Source organism: Siniperca chuatsi, linkage group LG17, assembly GCF_020085105.1.
Source record: "Siniperca chuatsi isolate FFG_IHB_CAS linkage group LG17, ASM2008510v1, whole genome shotgun sequence".
NCBI lineage: Eukaryota > Metazoa > Chordata > Actinopteri > Centrarchiformes > Sinipercidae > Siniperca > Siniperca chuatsi.
In genome coordinates, this window is record NC_058058.1 from 17362128 (window position 1) to 17385371 (window position 23244).

The 23244-nt window shown below is 42.1% G+C and overlaps 2 protein-coding genes across 28 annotated transcripts in view; one reads left to right on the forward strand and one right to left on the reverse strand.

The window, feature by feature from the left end:
- The window catches only part of LOC122863970 (cytoplasmic dynein 1 intermediate chain 1), a 54857-nt gene extending 45901 nt beyond the window's left edge, over nt 1-8956 (forward strand). For all 22 annotated transcript variants that reach the window (XM_044170914.1, XM_044170915.1, XM_044170920.1 and 19 more), the window contains 3 exons: nt 2288-2428; nt 5868-5993; nt 8154-8956. In XM_044170914.1, the coding sequence (XP_044026849.1) occupies nt 2288-2428; nt 5868-5993; nt 8154-8264 (378 nt within the window). In that variant the 3' untranslated portion in view covers nt 8265-8956. The remainder of the gene's footprint in view (nt 1-2287; nt 2429-5867; nt 5994-8153) is intronic.
- A 63-nt stretch (nt 8957-9019) lies between these two features.
- LOC122863969 (calcium-binding mitochondrial carrier protein Aralar2) overlaps nt 9020-23244 on the reverse strand; it is a 48733-nt gene continuing 34508 nt past the window's right edge. For all 6 annotated transcript variants that reach the window (XM_044170907.1, XM_044170908.1, XM_044170912.1 and 3 more), the window contains 5 exons: nt 19454-19594; nt 15649-15787; nt 12184-12342; nt 10947-11037; nt 9020-9926 (listed from right to left, as the gene is read on the reverse strand). In XM_044170907.1, the coding sequence (XP_044026842.1) occupies nt 9734-9926; nt 10947-11037; nt 12184-12342; nt 15649-15787; nt 19454-19594 (723 nt within the window). In that variant the 3' untranslated portion in view covers nt 9020-9733. The remainder of the gene's footprint in view (nt 9927-10946; nt 11038-12183; nt 12343-15648; nt 15788-19453; nt 19595-23244) is intronic.

The following is a 23244-nucleotide window of genomic DNA, read 5'->3' on the forward strand; positions in this document are numbered from 1 at the left end:
TGGATCTCTCTGACAGTCCAAGTGATGAGAGGTTTTCTGTGAGACTCGCAGCCTCTGTGACAGCCAATGCAAAAGTGTGAGTAATTTGTAGTGCTGAAAAGTTACTTATAGGTTGTATAGTTTCAGTGGGATTTTATTAGCATGGATATCAATGCCAAGGTCAGAAGACACAGGCTGGCATGTATTTTAGCATCAATACCTAAAGCATTAAATACTTAACTTAAAGCAGTTAAATGAATGGTTGCATGCAAGTTATGTCAGTAAATTGGCATTGCACTGTTATGTTGACTATCAGTATCCAGTGTTTCAGTGATGGTTTTCCAGTTCAAACGTGCTGGAAGCTCCGCAGCTTCTCAGCACAGGAAAGATAATGACAAGCAGTTGCTTCATGTGCGGCGCCACAAGGATTAAGCTTAATTTCAAGATTAGTTTTAAGACTTGTTGCTGCAGATTATTTACCTAAATCACCTTATTTAAGATAGGTAGATTATGGGCAGACTACAGTAAAACAGTAGTTTACATTTTGAATAGTCGGTAGATGCATCTCTAATGTGATGTATTACTTGAAGTGTTTGGCCAAATACATCAAGGACATATTTCAGAAAGATAGCTTGAAATTGCATTAAGAGGCATAATTTAGTAAGGCAGATTATCAAAATAAAATGACATTTTAAATACAACTCGGTAATATCAAATACTCAAGAGCTAGTGGATGGGGCAAAGACTGTAGTTACAAAGTAATGGGAACATGGACTAAAACTAGGCGAGGACAAGAGAGAGAGAACATAAACAGGAATCGCTCAGCTGATCGAATGCTGAAACTGTGAGATGGAGTAAAATGACCTCTGCTGTCACCCCGCCGGCTGGAAAACAGGTTCAATCGAGGCTTGAAATTGGCTTGGCACTGTTTGTTTGTGTTTGTGTGAGCGTGCACTGCTATCTGTCTGCAGGTCTCACAGCCTTTCAGAACAACTGTGGAGTGAGAGAGTAAAGGTGATGGAGAAAGGAGGAATGAGAGGAGGAGGAGGAGGAGGAGGAGGAGGAGGAGGAGGAGGAAGAAAGAGAGAGACTACATTCCTTCATTTGCTCTCCCAGCCAACCTGTCTCCTCTTCTCCACCCCTCCCACTCTACCTGTCAGGAATGCAGTTTGTAAGCCTCTGGAATCCTAACAGCCGCTCTGAGAGATGGGCACGCACGCACGCACGCACGCACACACACACACACACACACACACACACACACACACACTGATATTCGTATTAAGCCATATTCCCACATCTTTAATTGCAGCACAAGCAGTAGCCTTCAGCCAAGTCAGTGCGGCTCGAGGTCAAATTTCAACAAATTTGAACACTCACAACACCAGCACAGGACCATCGCCAAGAAAAAAAAAAACATACAATCATGGAGAGTGCAAAAGCTGTATTTCTACAATAATGTGTACATGCTTTTATTACACTTGAAAAGACCTTTACTGACTTAATTTGTTCCCTAACCTCTGACCATAACCTAAAGAATTAATCAGTGAAACATTTTAAACAACTAAGTAGAACTACAGAAATACAGTACAAACACACAGACCGTTGGTGTATTATGATATTGGTGCATATTTTGGCCAATGAGCAACAAGACACTACAATAAAGAAACACAGAAGATACGTTTTAGACAATTTAGAAACAGTATCTCTATTAAATAGTTTGTCCAGCAGAGAGCACTGACAAGTTTATTTTTCAAATGTTAAAAACATCCCGCTCAGTACATGTCTTGGACACGATTCTTTAAATATGTAGAAATATGTAGATATAATGTTTTCAGATTTATTTAATAATAGGCCTAAAAAAATCCAGTATCGGTCAGGCTCTATACACACACACACACACACATTCACATACATGCTATTTCCAGCACCCCTTCCTCTCCATCCATTGTCCACCCCTCCTTTTCCATTTTTTCCCATCTCTCTCTCTGACAGCTGTTGTGTTGAGGTTACAGTACACCTTGTGGAGGGGCCCTCCCTTTCATCTCTCCCAGCGGTTTTATGGTGCTGTGTGAATGTGCTAGGCTTTTTAATTAGGCTCTGCAACCAGACAGGCCCCAAGGCTGAGGCAGCGCCACTCTGTCTGAAGCTCACTCACTCCCTCTCTCCCGTCCTTCTCTCTCTCTCTGTCTTTCTTTTCTTTCTATCTCTAGTGTGTCATCTACTGTAATCCCTAACTCTCTCTCTTTTTCTCCACAGTGCTTTTTCACACTATCTCAGTCATACACACTTTTTTTCTCTCTTTTAGCACAACAAGCCTCTGTACTCGTTTGAGGACAACGCAGACTATGTGTATGACGTCATGTGGTCGCCCATACACCCCGCGATCTTCGCCGCCGTGGATGGCATGGGCCGCTTAGACCTGTGGAACCTCAACAATGACACTGAGGTGTGTGTGTATATAGTGTGTGTGTGTTTTCACTGGTGGGTGACTATAGGATATTATGGGCGTGTTTTCTGTATCGTCTCTTTGTGTGTTGATGTGCGTGTGTGTTTGGTGTCCTCAGGGCCTGTTGCTGGGCCTCTGCCCGAACCACACGACCAAACACCCAAGCCTTTTCCCTCCCATCAACCCCCACCACCACCACCACCAACCCCTCCACATCCCTCCCTAGACACACACACACACGAATCAAGACTTCCCCGTGGGCGTTTCCCACAGCCCTCGCTTTAAATCAGACTTAGTGACATCTCCTTATCCCGGCTCCCACCCAGACGTCCCGTTAACATTCCTGCAACCTCTGTCCAACGTTCAGGCAACCTCAGGACCCCACCGCCTCCTCTCATCTGCCTCCCACACTCTGTCCCATCAGTGAAGAACACAGATGTGCAGGAGACCACGAGCAGAGAGCCCAAGCCCTCAGTCCGCAGTCCAATGCTGGAGATGAAAATAATAAAAGGAGAAAGTTCAGGCCAGGGGCTGAGCTTCTCAGTGCTGTGGGGCAAGATTTATTTTCAGAAGAGGGCATTTGAGGCCAGTGAAGGAAAGCGTATCTTATTATTCAGCTTAATTATATACCATATAAAATACTGAATAAAATATAATGAATATAGTATAAAAGAAAATCAGTTACACACCTGTTTTTCCACAATAGTAGCAATTGCAACTGAATTTTCTTATGGTAATTTTATTCTACAAATCATGTACGTTTATTTGCAGTTTCTTATTGATTAAAGGAAAAAAATCGACATTTTGCTTAGGAATGACTGAAAGCAGTTGGAAACAGATAGCCTGGCTCTGTCCAAAGGAAACAAAATCTGCCTACCAGCACCTCTAAAGCGCAAAGGTTTTTACACTTCAGTTTTTGTACGGATAGACGTCTTTTTTAACTTTGGACAGAGCCAGGCTAGCTGTTTTCCCCTGTTTCCTGTCTTTATGCTAAGCTAAGCTAACTGTCTCATGGCGTTAGCTTCATATTTAGCATACAATGAGAGGGTATCGATGTTCTCACCTAACTCTCTCTCACCTAAACGAATATACGCATTTCCAAAAATGTCAAACTATTCCTTTAAAAAAGAAAAAGTTGCATTATGGTCAAGATATCTTCAGCCATGAAAACTATACTTTTTTACAACTCTGATAGTGGAGTGGTACCAAACCTTTGATCTAAAAGTAATGATAAAAGGATTCTCCATTCTCCGTCTCTCTTGGTTTCCATGGAGACAACACCCACAGTGCCTTGAACCTTAATACAAGTCTGCTTCTTTACAGATGCCCTCCTCCCTTGTCATAATGCTCTTTCACTCTTCTTCTTTGTACTGTCCACATATAAAATTCACATCTCATCACCCAGGATTTGATGTTACATCTCAGTTTTCAAGTGGAAAACACACTGCTGCAGCAGTGGTGTGGCTTATGACACACGTCAAGTGCCGTCCCTAGCACCAATAGGAAGCAACGCTCTGCAGCGCGTCAACAACTCTCTCTGTCTCTGCTCATCCATTGATCTACACCATAGACTGTATGTATATATTTTATATAGTCAATGATCTACACACGAGAGACAGCGACAGCATGGGGTTAGGACTGGAGGTCAAGCTGCCATGGGAGCCGGGATGTAGCCTACAAGCAGGGAGCAAGTTGAGTTTATTTATTTATTTAATTTTTGCCTTGTAGATACAGGCACAAGTTAAATAGTTAACACTGCAGTGAAACAAACTAGTAAATAAGTCTGTAGTTGGGCCAACATTGTATTGAAGACAAAACAGCTTTTTCTCTGGAAAAAAAAGTGTTTTTTTCAAGGGCGGGTAGAAATAGGACAGTGGCGTGCGTGGGGGCTGTACAAAGAAAATAATAGAAACGGCTGTTTTGACTCGTGCGCGGTGTGTTTGGGCCTTCATGGCTCATCTTATCGCTCTCCTCTCGTCTTGTTTTAACCCCAACACTCCTTCACTGATCCCATCACTAGCGTCTTCCCTCTGCAGCACAGATGACAAATTTCCCATGGTTCCCTCAACAGCAGCCTTTTCACTGACAGAGGAAGAGTTCATTATCGACGGCCTAACTCTGCTAACAATGTGCTTTATGAGAAACATTTGCTCAGACACACACACACACACACACACACAAACAGATGTACCAAACACATGCACACACATTCACTAATACACAGCCATGCTAATAGCAACAGACTTCCATTGTTGCCATCATATAAAACACAGTCATAAAGACACTAACGGAGCAGTACGGCGCGCCTGGTTCTCATTTCCAGCACACACACACACACACACACACACACACACATATATACAGCCAATTTAAAGCGCTCAGTTCAGATCCATTCGGGCGGAGCGGTGGAAGCTAGCAGGCTAATGGCAGTCAGTCTGTGGTTAGCGCTGCTTTAAATACGCAGAAGCTCGGTGTGTGAGGCGACATGATGCCAAGGCCTCTGTCTCCACTGGTGACATGTGTCAGACTTGCCTGCCACATGTCAGGAACAGTTTATGGAAACACTACAGATGGTTTTAGGTTTTTAAAAGGTGCAACACAAGCACTGCCGTTTACAAAAAAGAGTATCAGCTCACCCACAACGGCAAACATGAACGCAGTTATGATACAGTAAATAGCATTGTGTGTGTCCACATTTGAATGAGAAGTTGTAAATTTGACAGCTATGTTTGTCTAACCTCCAGAGTGTTTGGAAAAGGTTGTGCTTTCAATGTAAGAAGCACAACCGTAAATTAAACTATAATGGCATAATGCTCACATTAAGAAGAATAGCTTAAACTGCAATTAGGATCATTAAATAAAAAGAAATAAGGACTCAAGAGACATGGTCTAAGTGTGAATCTTTATTTCAGTGCATTTAGAAATGTAATATCCAGGAAGCTGGTGAAGTGCTTTAGAGTTGGAATTGGTTTGCAACTAACTTACAAACTCACTCACATTCAGCAGGCTACATTTATTAATGAGGAAAATATAAAATGTCAAACAAACTCAAACACAAACAGCTGTAAGAGAGGAAAAAAACTGTTAGCACTACTTGCCTGCAGGCGGAAGGATGGTGGTGGTGTTGTTTTTATGGATGTATCAGAGGGTTTTTATAAAGGTTTATGTGCCTCATTAGAAGCTCACATTGTATTTTAACTTATTTCCAAAGTGCACAATGTGCTGTAGGTCCTCAGGAGTTCTGATAGGTCTTGCCAGTTCCTTGTGTCGATATGTTGTTTATTATACATCCCAGTTTACATGTAAACGTCTGATTTGCATAAACGTAATGTGATCTATATGTGGAAGTTGAGACGTTTACAATATTGATATAAAAATTGAACATCTGAATTAACACTGACTACTTTTTGATTTATTTGTTACATTTTTTGTCCACCAGGTACCAACTGCCAGTGTGACCATTGAGGGCGCTTCGGCCCTCAACAGGGTCCGCTGGTCGTCAGGAGGGAAGGAAGTGGCTGTGGGCGACTCAGAAGGCCGAGTCTGGATCTACGATACTGGAGAGGTACAGATAATAATCTTGTACTTTTAAAGTAGATGAATCACATGATACAATTACTGTAAAGCACAAACATATTGTATGTCTGTGAGCAGAATCTTTTTTTCCCAAGGTATAGTCTTAATCAATGTTACAGACTAATTAATAACTGTGACATTTTAAATAGTGTTGCACTCAGGTGTTTGTTAATGTTAATATTTTGGCAGCCTGCTTTGGTTAAAAGAATCTGTTGAGTACATTGTTATTGGATTCACTGAGTGCTGTATGCATGAAGCCGGTGGTTCTCGTGAGTTTAGTGTTCAGACAATCAAGATTTAATTACACCCTAGGTGCCAAAAGCATGAGTGAACTACAATGACCAAAATTTATTGCACCATTGCAATTAAGTTGTACTACAGTAGATTGAGAGATTTTAGTGCCTGAAATTGGAGTTTCTGGCATTGCTAAATGAAACATCAGTTACAACTCATCAGTAATATCGCCCTCTCTCCTGATTCTTCAGGCGTCATGTGCTGGGAAAAACTACTGCAAATAGAGAAATTATGTATGTAATTGTAACTGAATCATGATTTTACAAATATATACATACGGCACTCTTGTTGTGTTTCATGTATATTTGGTCCACTGACTTTAGTGAAAGACATGTACTATAAGAGTAGAAGTAAGTGCATTTTTTTCATAGTAAAACCTCTAAATGCACCACAACCGACCATTTTAGGTCTTTTAGCCCTGTATGTTTACCCAACTGTCAGCATTGCCATGGATGTATGTGTTTGATTTTTTTCCCCTCCCTCTTTCGTGCCCCTGTAAAATGGCCTCCACATGACATCACCACAAAGTGGCCAACCACCCGGCCTGTGCCTGTATGTACTCTCATGTTTGGAGGGCTCTGGTTAGGATCCCCATGTGAGGGCACATTAGCCTATCCGCTGTGCTAATTTTAGCATCTTTTTTGTTGTGTGGTAAGTTGGAGAGAGGCTCGGCTGAGCTGGTGGCCTCCACGCTGGGTTGATGGTAACGAAGAGTCATCAATAAAAGTGAGCGGGGTTGAGAGGTTTTATGACTCCAAAGAGGAACGTGTGTGTGTGTATGTGGTGGTGGTGATGGGGGTATTTACTTCACTAGAAACTCTCCCCATATGACTAAAACTAGGAACAGCATGTGAAAAAGAGATGCCAGCAGTTCCATGGGACCAGCAGCGACCCTTGAGACGGTTCCAGCAAAATAACAAATACTTTTATTTCAGTATTATTTTAATCAGTGCAAGTTAGTTTTAGGTCATTTATCAGCAGGGATTAGGACTGTTTTGATTAGTCCTCTACTGGTGTTGCTCTGTACGGAAAGTCCAAATCATAAAACAAAAGTCTTTCAGATGGCCGCTGTGGGACAAAAGATCAGGATCAGGCTCCATGACATGAAAATGTTTTGGACCTGCTGACTTTAAAAGCCTGACAACACAAAATCCAACCGTGTTTTTTTGACACTTGAGTTTCTTGTAGTCTGTTAAAACGCTGCTAACGCTGAAGTCACTCAGGCACCATATACATTATGTTCTGGCAGAGCCCCCTGCTGCGGCTAGCCCAGCTCTGTGGGGGGTTGGGGGGTTCAAAATGGCTGCCTCCCTCCTCCTTGTTCCTGTTTAATTACAGCCTGGCCATGCAAGGCGGTTGCAGACAGCTTGGGTGGCGGCCACGGTCCCACTCATTCTGACTCCCACAGTGTACAACTCTAGGTAGACACTTAAATGGGAACAGTGTTCAGTTTGACATCCTGTATTAGCCCTGTGGTCAGTCAGTGCAGTTCATATGAATGTTTAGCCTCTAGCGATGACAATGTCAGTCCGATGGTCGATTAACCTTTTTGAATGAATTTGAATTCATTAATTCAAATGAATGAGGGGGCTGCGTTTTTTTTATGCAGAGCTAAAGTCGGTCTGAACGCTGCCTTATTTTAGTTTATTTCCCATCATTGTCCCTTGTGGCATTATAAATAAAATAGTCTTGAGTAAAAATAAGAGATGACTCTGGTATTATAACAAGCCACGACAGTAGGATAAATCTAATCTGTTTCCAAGCAAACATGCAGGTGTGGTACCTACAAACCATGCAGATGTGTCCACCCAGCGCCTGATGCTATGTACCTGTGTTCCTCTGATGTTCCCTACAGCTGTCGGTGGCTCACACTGATGACTGGGGGGGCTTTGCTCGTACCCTGATGGAGATCCGTGCGAACCGGGCGGACGGCGAGGAGGAGGGGCCTATGGAGCTGGCTTCATAGAACAGGACTCCAAACCAAAGTGGAGGGAATCAGAGACTTGGTGTGCTTTTATTGGTGTCACTGTAGCATGTGATTCTTCACCTTCACCTTTATGTACAGTTCCTGTCTGGTCCAAACAAAACCACGCTTTTAATGTATTTTTTGCATTTACTGTCCAGTAAATGCAAACTGTCTGTTAATGGGTAAACCGCTGACCTCTTCTGATTTGTCCACCCTTATTTATTTGTTTAATGATTTAAGGTGATCAACTCGTGAGCCTACAGTATATACAAAGTGACAGTCTTATAGCCTTATGAAGATGTGTGTACTGTAACAATGCTTTGCACTACTGTAAAAATAAAGCAGGGTCCATAGACTAGTCATGTATTGTTTACAAAATGTCTTGTTCACTTTATGTTGTGCTTCTTTTCTCTGTATTATGCCTGCATGCGACACATTCCTGAAATATTCCAGATGGATAAACGTTAGTTTTTATGGTGACGTTTTCACACGTGGGGCTTTGTGGCTGCTTTATGTCAGTGTTTCAGGATGTCAGAAACTGAATCAAGTACTGGCACTTTGTCTTTAGTTCTGAGCGAGAGCAACAACTGTATATTCTTTAATGAACTGTAACAATTATCAAGAGGTATATTGTAATGCAGAGTGCCCGCTGTTAAACCTGCTATGTTTACTATTAAAGCATAGCTGATGAACTGTTGTTTTGCTTTTTCCTCGCAGCATTCAACTGGGAATGAAAATGAAAACTCCAGCATACATTCAGTTTACTAATATAAGTTTCTCTTTACTCTCAGTACACATGTTGCTGCCATACATACAGTAAGGCACGATTATCATCACACACCATATGTAACTCCTACATTCTCTGTACTGAACAAATTTAAATACTCACTCATGACACACCACAGAACTGCAGTCGGTGCCAGCTGTCAGCAGAATGTTATGCTATGTCTTTACATTCAAGTACTTTTTGGTTATATTCTTGTAGATACATTCGATCAAATCAGCGCACTATTGAAAGAGCAACTCAGGACAAAAATAGCCGTATAGATATGAAAATATGTCTCTGGATTTCTCGTATATACAGAAGTGCCACATTTATGATCAATCAAATCTTTTTAACGAGCTATATGATCACATGAGGAATGTGCTTTTGCTTATAAAGCAACAAAAGGAAGACACTGGAAAAAGCTGCAACTGTATGTAGTTTTTGATACTTTCTTCCTTCTGCTGCCTGTGTGTACATATAAACCACTTTATAATACAACTTTATACAACATCAATCAAAAGGTAAAATAAATACTGCATGAGTCCTACAAAGAGTACCCATGCTGATCGGCTCACTAATCCATATGGCTGCATGTAGACTACCATTTAAATATATGATTAAATCATAAATAACTTTAAATAAGTAACAAAGACTTTAAAACATTCGAGCCCTCTCTTTCACTTACCCCCCCACCCGTGGAGGTTCAGGGGGTGCTTGCATTGGAGGGGGCTGCCGCTGCTGCTGTCGCCACCGTGTAGCGTGGGAGATGGAGTCCAAACTTGCTCTCGATGCCAGCAAACGTGGCCACGGCCAACCTGAAGCCTCCGATGTGGTCGGGGTTGGGCGCCGGCAGGCTGATCCGAGACTTGGGGGTGGGCTCTGAGCCAGCCGGCTTTCTGTGGTGTGGAGAGAGGGAAGCGAGAGACGGAGGAGGTAGCCAGAGGCACAGTGAAGTTGAATATAGGAGAGAAAGGTGAGGAGTGGTAGAGTAAGAGGGGAAAGTGTTAAACATAACACAGTGTAAGATGTTTTTAACCAAAGAGCGTGCAGACAGGAGTTTTACTATTATCATTAATTATTATTATCATATTCATCACTGTTCACCATAGAAATAAACATCTTAATAGAAAATCAAAAGTGGAACAGTTAAACATTTCTCCCTTATCCCTCACTGATTTCACGTCGAGCGGACAGCAAAGAAGCACACATCGACTCGCTCAAAAACCACACCAAATCTTTATTGGATCTGCAGTAGATTTTGTTTCACTCTGAGTCTTTTGGGAGAGAGGAAGCTACATGTAAAAGTCATCCAGCGAACACATGCATGTGCAACACAGCTGTCCATTAAAAGAAGCCTTTTCTCAGTCATTGTGGAGAGGTTCACCACCCCTCTTCCCCACTGGACCTTTTTAACTTTAGAAAAGGAGTGAATTATTCCTGAGAGGGACCTATTTTTAAGAAGGAAAATGAGCTCGTTTCAATCCCAGAAGTGGGGAAAGTACATGTACAAATCAAATGGGTGCTGCCTGCCCTGATCACTGTGCGGTAAAACTCTCGAGTTTGAGAAAATTGTCACATCCAAAGCTTTGAGTGAGGGCTTCAGTCTCTCAGCTAATGTGCAGAGAAATTATTTTTGGTCTTGTGGCATTTCTTTCTCTCTGGTAGAGGAGGGAGGACGCCAAAATCAGCTACTGTCTGTTGAAACTAACCCCATTGTTCTGGTAGGAGGGATGAACTAGCTGTAGTAGTCTGTCTTCAAAAAAAAAACAAAGGCAAGAAGAAATATGTGTATTTTATATTGTTTCACTCGTAGGTTAGGGGGAGGGGTGGTTTGGAGTTTTGTAATGACAGTAACAACAAAGTAAAACATTGCAACTATGCTCGTTGGAGGGTTTGTAAGAGGGAAGGAGACTTACTGTCCTCCAAAGTCGATATAGAACCAGCGCTGCAAGAGCTCATAGGTCACCAAGGTCACTCCAAACTGAGGCGAGGATCTGAACACACGAGCTGCAGGAAGGGGTAGAAATGTGTTTATTTAAATGTGTATGGACGCTAATCTATACAAGCGTATAATCAAGGTTTGGTTTCAGATGTGAGGGGGACACGATGAAGTCAGAGGTTCCACAACAACAACAAAAAAGTTAATGAAGTTAATGCTATTTCTGTACATTTATATCAATCTAGCAAATAATGAATAATGATTAAATTGGTTATCATGCTTTCCATAATAATTGTAGTATTAAAAAAAAAAATTGAAATACTATATACTTTGTTTTTATTTTCATGTTATGCCATGCCGAACATTTGGCCCATCGCACATGGGATAACAAAACACCGCTATTTATCAAACATCAAAAAACTATAACATGCATTTTCCAGCTACAGATATCTGAAAACAAATGAAAATAACCATCAGTTACAACATTATATGTACTTCTGCATACTTTCATATAATATATTTATGTGAAAAATTCTCTTGTCAGACTGACATACCATCCAGTGTATGTAAATATAAGAAGTCAATGTAAATGTCTGTATTGTTAAAGCCCATTGAGGCAAATTTGTGATTTGTGATATTGGGCTACATAAATATAATTGACTTGACTTAATCCACTACTTAAGTGTTATGATATGTTAAAATAATGTTAAAAAAAGAGTACAGTCCTTTACTGCCTGATCTTTGATTGATGTTCAATTCTAGTTCCTTTTTAGGAGAATATTACCTGTAAAAATATAGTTTAATTATTTTTGTCTGAAAAAAACAAAAACGAAGAGGTAGTTGGAAGTACTTTTTACAGCCCTTTTCAGTTTCCGCAGTCTTTTTCTCAGGCTGCATACGGCCCAACAGCCTCCATCAATAAGGCAGGGCAACCTGTACGTAGCCTGGGAGGTGAAACAGCCTGCAAAGCACTCACTGCACCTGCTAAATATTGTTGCTGCGAGTGCATGGTGATAACTGAGAGTGACTCAGAGCGAATCAACATTTTTATCCACTCAGAGCTTCTCTCATTTGGATTTTGGTCGCTGGATGGTAAGAGAATATTGTTCAGAGAGATTTTTTGAAGTTACTTCACTACTTGAACTGTAAAAGTGTTTGTTGTTGGGGGGGGGGACTACAGTTCATCATTAGACGCTGGCCTCAGTGAACATTACCTCCAGCTCCTTTCCAGAAAGCCCGGGGTCCCTCTTCTCTGAGAATCTTCCAGAAACAGTCCACCATGCCACTGTAGGTGGTCTGACCGGCACGTGCCGCCACCTGTAGCCGGGTTTTGATCACATCTGCTGGGGTCACCAGAGAGGCTGCTGGCATGCCTGCGGAGATAAACGCAAGAGCTGTTAAGTTGTGAGATGCTTTTTTTTTAAACAGTTGGATGTGTTTGATTCTAAATAGAGCACAAATGTAAAGTCAGCTCCAAACAAATGAGATGATTTGTAGAAAGCAGCCATCAGTGACTGAATAAAAGCATGCGTATCATCATAACTGCATCTGATAGAGTGGCTTGAGCGTTCTTTGTTCCCTCTTTTAAGTCACGTCATCTTGGATCTTGACCATCTTGTAGCAAGTCTGCCGTATACATACACTATACACAAGTAGGGGCCAGTTCCTTTCACTTCACCATCAACCAATCCATACCACCAGCGTGGCCATTATTTAATCTCTACCTTTTATCTTCCTTTCCTCTCTCCCCCACTTTTCTTACAGCCGTTTGAAAGGGGCCAGACAATGGACGGTAATGAGAGCAATGCACACTGTGCCCCGTGTGCCGGCGAAAGTGACTGGCTGACTGAAGGGAGTGACGGCAAAGCCCCCACTCCAGCCACTTCAGCCATGAATGGACTCAATCATTGATGGCTCGGTCATTACCATCAACTGCCCTCTTGACGATTTACTCTGACTTCTTGGTTTTTGTAACGGCCAAACGAGCTATTCAGCAAGCCTAATCAACTCAGCATTAGGTAGTAGACTGGCACCCGGTGGAGACTGACCACCTGCACTGAACTGAGGAGAGGAGAGGAGAGGAGAGGAGAGGAGAGGAGAGGAGAGGAGGAATAATATGAGGAAGCTTCCTGTGGTGCATTGTGTGTATCCTCAAGGTCTAACGAACGCGTCGGGTGCATTTCCTTCCTAATGAAACATTTGCAAACCTGATCTTTAAAATATTTTAAATCGTGTATTGTTAACATTCATGTTTGCTTGCTAGCAGTCTTCTTCATCATTGCTTTTGTTGGCGCATTGCTGCGTTTCTTGACGTGTTGCTGCCAGTAGCTGTCGATAAGCGAACAGCTTTAAAGCAGTGGCAGGATGTGAATCTCCCCCGCACGATCCTGCGTGCATGTGTCTTCGTTTGTCTTCGATACAAACAAAACGGGGACCCATTCGTAAAAACGTTGCTGCATTGTGAGACTAGTGGTCGAAAACTCCACAGGGTACCTTTACCACTGATATAAAACAGCAAATACATTTAAGAAAATGTGAATGTGTAAGAGAATGTGTGATATATATTCTTGAAAAGTGACTTCAGTGATAGTTGCAGATTCATTTTCTGTCAATCAACTAATCGATAAATCAATTGTTTCAACTATACATGAATAAAATGACAACATTAGTTTAACCTGTCATGGACAACAATGTTTGACCTGACAGCAGAGTTCACCAACAATATTAGAAATCATTCTCTGGAGACCGTTAATATTCATGCCAAATGTCATGGTAATCTGGCCAGCAGTTGTCGGGATATTGACGAACAGTCAGACAACAACATGGATATTCCTTACACCCCACAGCAAATAAGGCCAAAAATTCCCTCTATAATTCTTTCTCACATAAAGAGCTAATGCGAGTTAGAGATGGCCAACACTATGTTCTTCACAGAGCAGAGTAATGCCTAGCTAAATAATGCTGTGCAAACTGAGCGTGTAATTCAATTTCCTGTGCTGACTGTAAAACACTAATTGCCAGAATGCTGTAACCGCTGATAAATATATGTGAAAGAAGGATGATAAATGTGTCGAAGTAACGAAAAAAATAAAGAAATCATGAGGCTCGTTTCAGCTCGGAGTCTGTGGGCCGTGGCTGCCAGTCTTGTGGCGAGAAACCAGAGTAAGAATGGAGGAGGGAGGCAGGATTTATGATTTTTCCGTGTTGTGCTGTGCCTCTGCGTCAAAAAGAGAGTGCTGCTGACACATCTCTGAGGATTCAAAACAAATATTAAGTCTTTTATGCAAATGTTCTAAAGCCTTTAACTTGGCAAGGGAGTGCTGGCCTGTTATTAGTGTTTTCTTTAGGGATGAATCCAATATTAAAACTCTGCTTTGGATAGATCATATCTTCATGCAGAGGATAAAGTTGTTAAGTCATTAGTGGATCTTGGCCTCTTTGCTCACTTTTATGACTAATCTACAGACAGTATGTATACATTCTTGCAGGGTGAACATGCAAGTATGCACAGGCATGTTTGTGTGCTTGCCTTCATGTATGTATGTGCATGTACAATATATTAGGATTGGAAAGCCTCCCTGCTGGCCTGGTTGGCAGGCATCTGAGGCGCTTCCCTGCTGCAGAGCTCCAAAACCCCAGTCCCCAATCACTGAGCAGCGCTCTAATTAGCAGCTACCGCCATGGAGCCTGCGGTCAGAGGCTGCCTGGCTTCCAAACGCTGAGCTCTGCTACTGTTACTGCAGGCCTGTGGAGGTTTGAGGCGAGAGCAGAGTGAGACCTGCTCTCACACTTTGTTCAAAACGGGACCTGACCAGAGGCCAGAAGACTTAATTTCATAAACTTCAGTGCTCTACACATAGACTCAAGGACTGAAGCATTTTGGCTCACGACGAATGGTCAAATATTTTACAAGGAAAAACACTGTTATATGATCCACTGGATTATAACAATGGATCATCATTACTACTTGTATGTGAAAGGGGTCGCTCGTATTGATGAACCCACAGAGAATTATAACCAGTTCCCCTTAGTTCCACGAAGCGTTTCAATGTCTTTCAGCTCATTGTTTTGGTTCACTCTCACCGCTCTCATCAATGTTGTTTTGGCCACAGCAGGCAGCTGTTTTCAGCGAAAAACTCACTGCACGCTACCTGTCCACCACCAAATGGCAGACGGTTAGCGACAATTAGAACATAGTGGAGCATTTAGTAGATAAAGAGCCACTCTCTCAGGAGTTGGTGGAGACCAAAAACAGAGCTAAAATGAGAGAGAATATCGGACTTACATTCGCCAGGTGGCCACAAACACGACTACAAATGAATGCTAATGTTGCTCCATAACAGCTGGATGTGTAAACAGGCAAGTTTCCACTACCCACTACCAATTCAGAATAAAAACCGATGAATATTTATTTTTGCCATTTACAAAGAAAAACATAGGAGGCAAATTACAATTTTCCTGCTTTCATTTCTTCTTACTCGAGTACATACACAGTATGTTCAGTACTTTGGAGAAGCTTTCCGGACAGCAAACATAGGTGCTTTTGATTTTTAGTCTTGCAAAAACTGTTTTGTTACATATCTGAAAACTTAAAACTAACGTTTGCCTCTAAACCTGATCCTAGTTCTGTACTCCTTTTCTGTTGGAGTTTAAAGGCTGGAGGGACAGAAGTATTTTACCTGCCAGCGCTCCAGCAAACAGCATCTTGGCTGGCCCTATCCTTCCGTCCTCCTCAGTGAGGTAAGCCTTGATGTGTGCGTAGCAGGGGAAGTAGATGGCTGAGAAGGGTATGTCCCGCAGGAAACAGGCCTTGGAACCCTAGAGAAAGACAGTCAGAGGGAAAAGGAGATGTTTTAGGTCATAACATTGGGTTAGGAGTTAAACTCTCAGAAAGGAAAGCAGAGGAAGAGTGATGGGGCTCAGGGGATTCAAACCTTGACTTCTGGCTCGGATCTCTAAAGATGGATTGTTTTTTTTCTAGCTACAATATGCAACATCAACTGTCTGTTCACAAACCAGCTATTCAAGCATCAACTGATGTTACTGCCAAAGAAACTACTTCCAAAAGACTGCTGAAACTCTTATGGCAGAGTGAAATATCGACCATAACAAGCCAGACAAATCACGTGTCTCCATATGCAAACAATGTGTGTCCTCAGCAGCAGGTGAGGGAGGCAGCCCCAAAAGCAAAGCTGACAGAAAAGGAAAAAAAGCAGAGAAAGACAGACTGGCTGACGAAGATGACTCCTTGTCTGCCACTGTAAACAACACTATATCATCAAGCCTATTGAGTTTCCTGCTGTATTTCAAGCCTGTTGGCCCGCTTCCACCTTCTTGATACAGCAACTACAGTCAACACAAGGTGTTTAAAGAGCTGGGCAGGGTCTCCCTGTTTTGGACAGGCTTCATTTAACTCCTATGGGATAATTCTTTGGTTCCTACACACACACACACGAACAGAGAGATACCTGGGCTATCTCTTATCTCTTTTCCTCTGGCACTTCTTGTTTGCCTGTCCCTCCTGCTGGCTGGCTGGGGACCGAGCGGCTGCTGAAAGCTGGGAGATTCTATCGAGGCAGCACAGACAAGCAGCGTCACAGGGACTGGGACAAGAAACCTTAATATCAGGGTAATGGTGTTGGGTTGGGTAATGCAGTGGCAGAGTGGCGGCAGAGTGTGTGTATAGAAAATGAAATGCAATTAAATGGCTTAGTTGAGTCGGAATATGCAAAATGCCTCTGACGTACTCCTGCACACAAGAAAAACTTAAACACAATAAGTCCATAAACATGAAACGTCATCTAGGTCGATATTCCTACACTGACAACTTTCCCCCAGTGATGAATGGTGGCGCTAGTGTGTTAGCCACCCTACCAACCGGTAGCTCCACCAGTGGAGGGTGAGCGTCAGGATAATTACCCTGACAAAGGCAGCTCTGTGCCTGGGTGCAGCCCCTCCGGAGCCAGCCCGTCTGGGGCTTGCAGGCTGGAGCTCGTCTCCTCCCCACCTCCTCTCCACCACCACCACCAACACCGCTACTGCTTTCTCAATGCACTTTGTCTCCTCTCCTTGCATGGACCAGGAGACGAACATAATGAAGTATGTGCACGAGCATGCACGCATTTACACACACTCATATGAGTAATGCAGCATTGAAGAGCATTCTCACAGACAGTTAAATGGAGACAGTAGCTTTATGGACACACACACACACACACACACACACACACACACACACACACACACACCAACATAGTGATACATTAATAGGAGTGAGTGCACAACCACACAAAAACAGGAACAGGTCGCAGGCAGGTAGACAGAGACGAGGAGGCTCCACAGTCTATTACAGTCTTGTTAACAGAACCAAAAGGTTTACATGGAAGTTGTCTGTGCTGACAGGTGGTCACATCAGCAGATAGAAAGAAACCCACACAGACAAACCTGAGTGATTCGGTGCTGTGTAGTAAATAATCAGCAGACTATCAAATGTTAAGTCTGGTCTAAGGATCTTAATTGAAAAATTGTTTACTACTTGGAATTTGACAACACAAATGCAATCATCTTACTTGCAAATTAATAATACAACCGCAGGTATGAGATTGACATTTTCACAGTTGATTGTGTTTACAGTTGAAGCAGAATCTCCCTTGCCACGCTCCATTAGGACATATTTATGTAATTTAATTAGACATCCTCTTTCACCCTGAGGGCTAACGTCCTTGTCTAGCAAGTTAAGCTGCTAATGTTAGCGGTAGCCACACAGCTCGTTCATTCACTCCTTCAGCTCTCCTGTCTAACTGGTAGCATCCAAAAGACATTATGTGGTCATGCACCTCACTGGTACAAACAGATTGATGTTAGAAGTCATAATATTTATAAGAATAATGATTATGAAAATACAGAAAATATTTTTTACACCAACGCAACAATATTTTATAATATCCCCTTATGACAATTTAATATTTCACACTTGCTTTACAATGTGTTGGGTGCATAATATCATACAACCCTAATATGCTCAAACAGTGCACAGTAATTTTTAGCCCTGTGCCATTGAAAAATACCAATTATGGCAATTAAGGTTAAATACAGCTTTTAGCATAAATTGTGCCTTTTCTTGTTCTTGAACAGAAAACTACATGGAATTGTTGATTTAAATGATAGCTGATGTGGGGTAAGGTAATATGTGTAGTTGTACAATAGTTAATACAAAAATCACATGTGATTTAGTCATAACAGCAATGAGAATAATGGATTGTTGTGAAATTGTTGAGGCTGATGAAAATACAATAGAATGGATACTGGATGTCTGGCAATGATTTGCCAATTAATCCAGTGGCAACAAATCTAACTTGAATTCAACGTTACATAAAATATAGCTTTTGGCTTCCTCCACGACTGCACCTCTCATTTAAAGATTTCAGTTTCTAATTGGAAATCTATCATCAAAGTAGTCCATGTCCAATATCCTCTTACTGACATGTCGTAGTCGACTGATTTTTAACTGCTCAGAGTTCCTTTCTTCAGCCTTTTTAGAAGCATGACTTGATTGTTTCAAAGTGAACATCTCCCACCATCACTCCTGGGACAGACACTAATGAGCTACATGCTCACATATTAGTTGAGAATGAGAGAAAATGAAAAAGTGGGTTTGTGTGTGTTGGGGCAGGAGGACAGATTTGATGTTGTCGCAGTTCTCATCAACAAATTATACTTTGAGCCCAAATACACTGACCTCCACAACACATTTCCAATGGGATTTTGAAATTGACGGGAGGCAGACGTTATAACAATTTTACTGTAGAGAGGAATGGAGGAAAAAGTACATTTTGTGTATCTCTAAATTATGTAACATTACTCACTGATCCTACTGGGACTTCAGCAGAAAAAGCCTGGCAGAAAATATCAGTGAGGACTGAGAACATTTTTTTCATTTACAGTACACTCCAATGTAGTCTGTAGCATCCTAGTTAGCTGCTTTGTAGGATTATGCTGCTCTTCATTCTGCGCACTACCTCTTAAACTAGTTTCTTGTGCACATTTGGTCTGATACCAGTGTTAGCCTTAATATCTCTTAATGAAACTCTCTTTGTAAGAGAAATGGTATAATGTTGGAGAAAAACTGCACTCTCATATATACTGTATGTATTTCTTCATTGTATACTCTATAAATATTGCAGTGATATTACATTCACAAGCTAAAATTCTGTATTCTCTGAAATGATGCAAGCAGATCACACACCAAAATAGACCACGTGTTAAAATACTGTAATGGGATAAAAAAGGCACTTGAATGATTTGTGCCTCAGACATGAGGTCAACCAGCCAGTGGACATTAAAACATTGAGTAAAACAGCTCCATATCAGCACCACCACAGAAATGCATCTGAACTACATCAGCTACACACAAGCCTTTAGTTTCCAGTTGCATTGTGTGTAAAGATCTATACATGCACCTCTGACCCCAACGACATTTCTCACCTTGTAAAGTCCAAAGAAGCCTAAGTCCCTGATGACGGACAGGGCGCTGACCCTCGACCCTGTGGTGATCTCTCCTGCCACCTGCAGACGGATTTTTACAATCTCCAGAGGGTTGGTGAAGATCACCTGGGAGCCACCAGCCTGGAGGTACAGAAAGACAAAAATAAATCATTAGAATGAACTTCAAGAAGAGAGAAATGGATTGGATACTTAAGTTAAACATGAAAACTGACTTATTATTATTATTAGCTGCTGCAAATATCACCCAATTTCAACATGTATTTTGTCTATGTTTAATATAAGAGTATCTGAGTTTGACTAAAAATTAAGTGTTTATTTCAACATAACACACAGATTAAATAAAAAAAATTATAATTACAGTCAAGATTGAAAATGTAACTGTTATCTTGCTTGTACGCAACTGCAGCAAGTGATGCAATTTAACAATAGTGCCGCCTCAGCAACCAGCTGCAAAACAAACATGTAGAGAGGAGGAGAGTACTGGAGAGTACCAGGAAATCCAGCTGATGCAGTCGAGTCTGTCAGCTGTTTGTCTTCATCACACAGACCCTGCGGGGACTCTGACTTCTCTTTTTCTCTCTAACCTCTCACTTCACACCATTCTCCAAACCTGTACTTGTGAGGGGAGGGCAATAATACTGCAGCAAGTTCAGACTGGTTTCTCTGCCTTTCAGGTCGGCAGGGCTTTTAAGTATAAGAGGTAGCTGCTGTGGTGGAGTTGTGGCAAGCAGAATGGTTAACTGTGTCTAGTCAGGGAACATGACGGCATTTCCAGAATGCTTCTTGATACTGAGAAATGTTTACACCGTTTGAAGCTTTTTCTAGCTTCTGTGTTTTCTACATTTAATTGTTTGTCTCGCTCTCTTCCTCTGAATGTCTTTTCCAGTATTGTCTCTCTCTCTCTTGCTTTGACCTCCTCTCAAACAATCTCTCTCATCTTCTACAATATTGTCTCTCTCTTGCTACGGTTGCCAGTGGTTACTGTAGCTACACGCAAAAGGGCGGCACATCGCAATTAGACAGCAATCGGTTGCCATGGTGCCATTTCTGTCTTAAATAGGCCTGGTCTGTTTGTTGTTGTTTCTCTCTCTTGTCTCCCCCTGCTTCGTTCGTTCTGTTATGAATGACCGATTGTGCCCTTTTGCCTTACGGGAACGCATCAAGCTTTAATCTGCAACATGGGCATATTTTTTGCTAAATGTCCCTCAGTTTTAAGTGTTACCATATATTGCCTAAGAGAAGAGAGGGAGGAGGGAGAGACAGAGATCATAATAGTCTCATTGAAGGTGTGTGCAGCTGCTTTTTAAATAACAGAGTATAGTGGGCTACAGCTTCCCTTCCAGACCCAATGAGAGGCTGCGAATAGCAGGAGGGCTGCTGCTCTAAAGCTGCTACATCTCACAGCTAACTCTTTATGACTTGTTTTATGGAAATAACCTAGTTGATTACATGCTGGCTAATAGCGTGAGCATTAAGAGGCTATTGGCTCCAGCCCCTAGCAGTGTTGGCTGCTTCAATTGGATACTAATGAGACTGGAGATGGAGGAGATGGAGAAATTGTTTACTCAAGGAGAGTAAACAACAACATTGTTCAGACAGATGAGCTGACAATTACACCTGACAACATGAGATAAATGGAGTGACAATGCAGAGCTTTTTATGCGCTTCACCATCCCACAATTCCTACTTCACTGTGGAAAATAACTCAAAAACTTTGAACCTCCAGGACAGAGAGGGAAACGAACAGAAAAGAGAGAATCAGACAAATAAACACAGTGAGCTAATGAGAGAGGACAAGATGGTGAGACAGAAACAGAGAGAGGAGTAGTCAAAACAAGAGAAGTGAGGGAAGGTTGAGGTTGAGGCAGAGAGGTTGAGGGTTGTGATTATGAAGTGACAGCGTCGGCGGCTCTCTCATGATTCCCAGGTAATTACAAGGCAAGGTGATCCTTAGAAACCTGGGACGTCAGCACCTTATGCACGCATCACAGCTCCTGGCCATGTGTGTATGTGTGTGCTGCAGAAAGAGCTTAGTAAAGTTTGAGGAACCCCCCCCCCCGCCAACACAAATACACATGCCAACCACTCACTTATGGCCATACAACAGATTAGCACCCACTGAAAACATTAGCCGCTATCCATAAATAACAATCACACTTTCATTTGTACTTAACACCCTTCATGCTACATGTGCAGGTCTGAGTGTGTGTGTGTATTAGATTGTCTGATAATGTTTTTATAATTCACATCAGGCTTGAATAAGAAACCCATTACAAAGACTTAAACCAACCATGCAAACTGTGATACATTCACAATGAACACAAAGTATTACTGTATTTTGCCTCTCAGTCTTACCCCACTCCTTCTCTCAGCAATGACCCAGTAAGTATTTTGTGTAACTTAAGTCCTAAAATGCAGGCCAGTAACTGCCAGATAAGCATCCAGCCAGCTCAGTCAACGGAGCATGCCATTCTTACCAAATAATCATTAGACACTGGCAACCCGCACTGGAGCTTAATGTTGCTTAGCCGCGGGTTAAGAGAGGAAAAGAGGATGGAGCAAGAGGAGGAGGTGCAAAGAGGAAAGGGTAGAGGAGAGGAGCAGTGAAAAGAAGGAGGCAAAACAGCACATTAGAAGAGATAAAGAAGTTGCTTTGAGATAAGTTTATAACACAGAAAGCATACATATCACATGACTATCCCCCTATTCTCTCCATCTTTCTCTCTTTCTGTCTTTTGCTTTATAGACTGTGGACCTGAGGCTGACACTGTGGTCCAAACCAACACTTTCACAGCTACCAAATGATATAAACAGATTTCATGTGCTGTGGCTGGAGACTCACTAAAACAGGGTTCAGGAGGGTTCGACTTGTGTGTGTGTGTGTAAGATAAAGTGGCAGTCAGAGTGCAGTGCCAGCACTAACACCGGGGCCTCAGCCAGGATGAAAGGAGCTGTCACGACAGCTCACGGAGGAAAAGAGGAAAAATCCATCCATCCACACTCCTCTACATTTATCCTCTCCCTCTGCATCTGTTATGGTTCTGCTTCTCAATCCATATGGGTTACAAAAAAGGCAACCACTACTTTTCACACCAAGTACAGTACAGAACATTTCTTCAGTACATTTGCTTTCCTATAGTTACTATACTATTTTCATTTTTATCTCTGTCACAAAACAAAATCGCTATCTAAAATGGAACGCAAAATTATGGCAAATGTACCGTGCTAAAACATTTCTTAAACATATTCCAAGAACTAATAAGGTCAATTGAATGTGCCTGAGTGGAGCTAAACCCATAATGACTTGTGTATCCTGAAATACTTTGCTTTAGTGATCAGCATCAAAAGAGGGTTGAGTCAAAGACCTTCTTTCAGGCTAAAGCTGCCGGCCTTGGTGGACTCACAGTGTGTGTGTGTGTGTGTGTGTGTGTGTGTGTGTGTGTGTGTGTGTGTGTGTGTGTGTGTGTGTGTGTGTGTGTGCATATATGCGTTGGGGGTAGACTGTGACAGCTCAGTGATCAAAACCTATGATGGGAGGTGAGCAGGTAACAGACTGGTGGGAGGGGGGGTAGTCTCAGGTAGCAGCTGCTGTCAATCTTCGTTTCCTCCTTGTAAGCGTGTGTGTGCGTGTGTCTGTGCACCTGTATGTTCTTCTGTTTGTCATATATGCACACACTCCTGCGAGCATGTACAGTATGCACATTTGCTCTTTCATGTGTGATCTTTACACGTTCCATCAACAAACGGCGACTTCTGGCCTCCAAACAGGT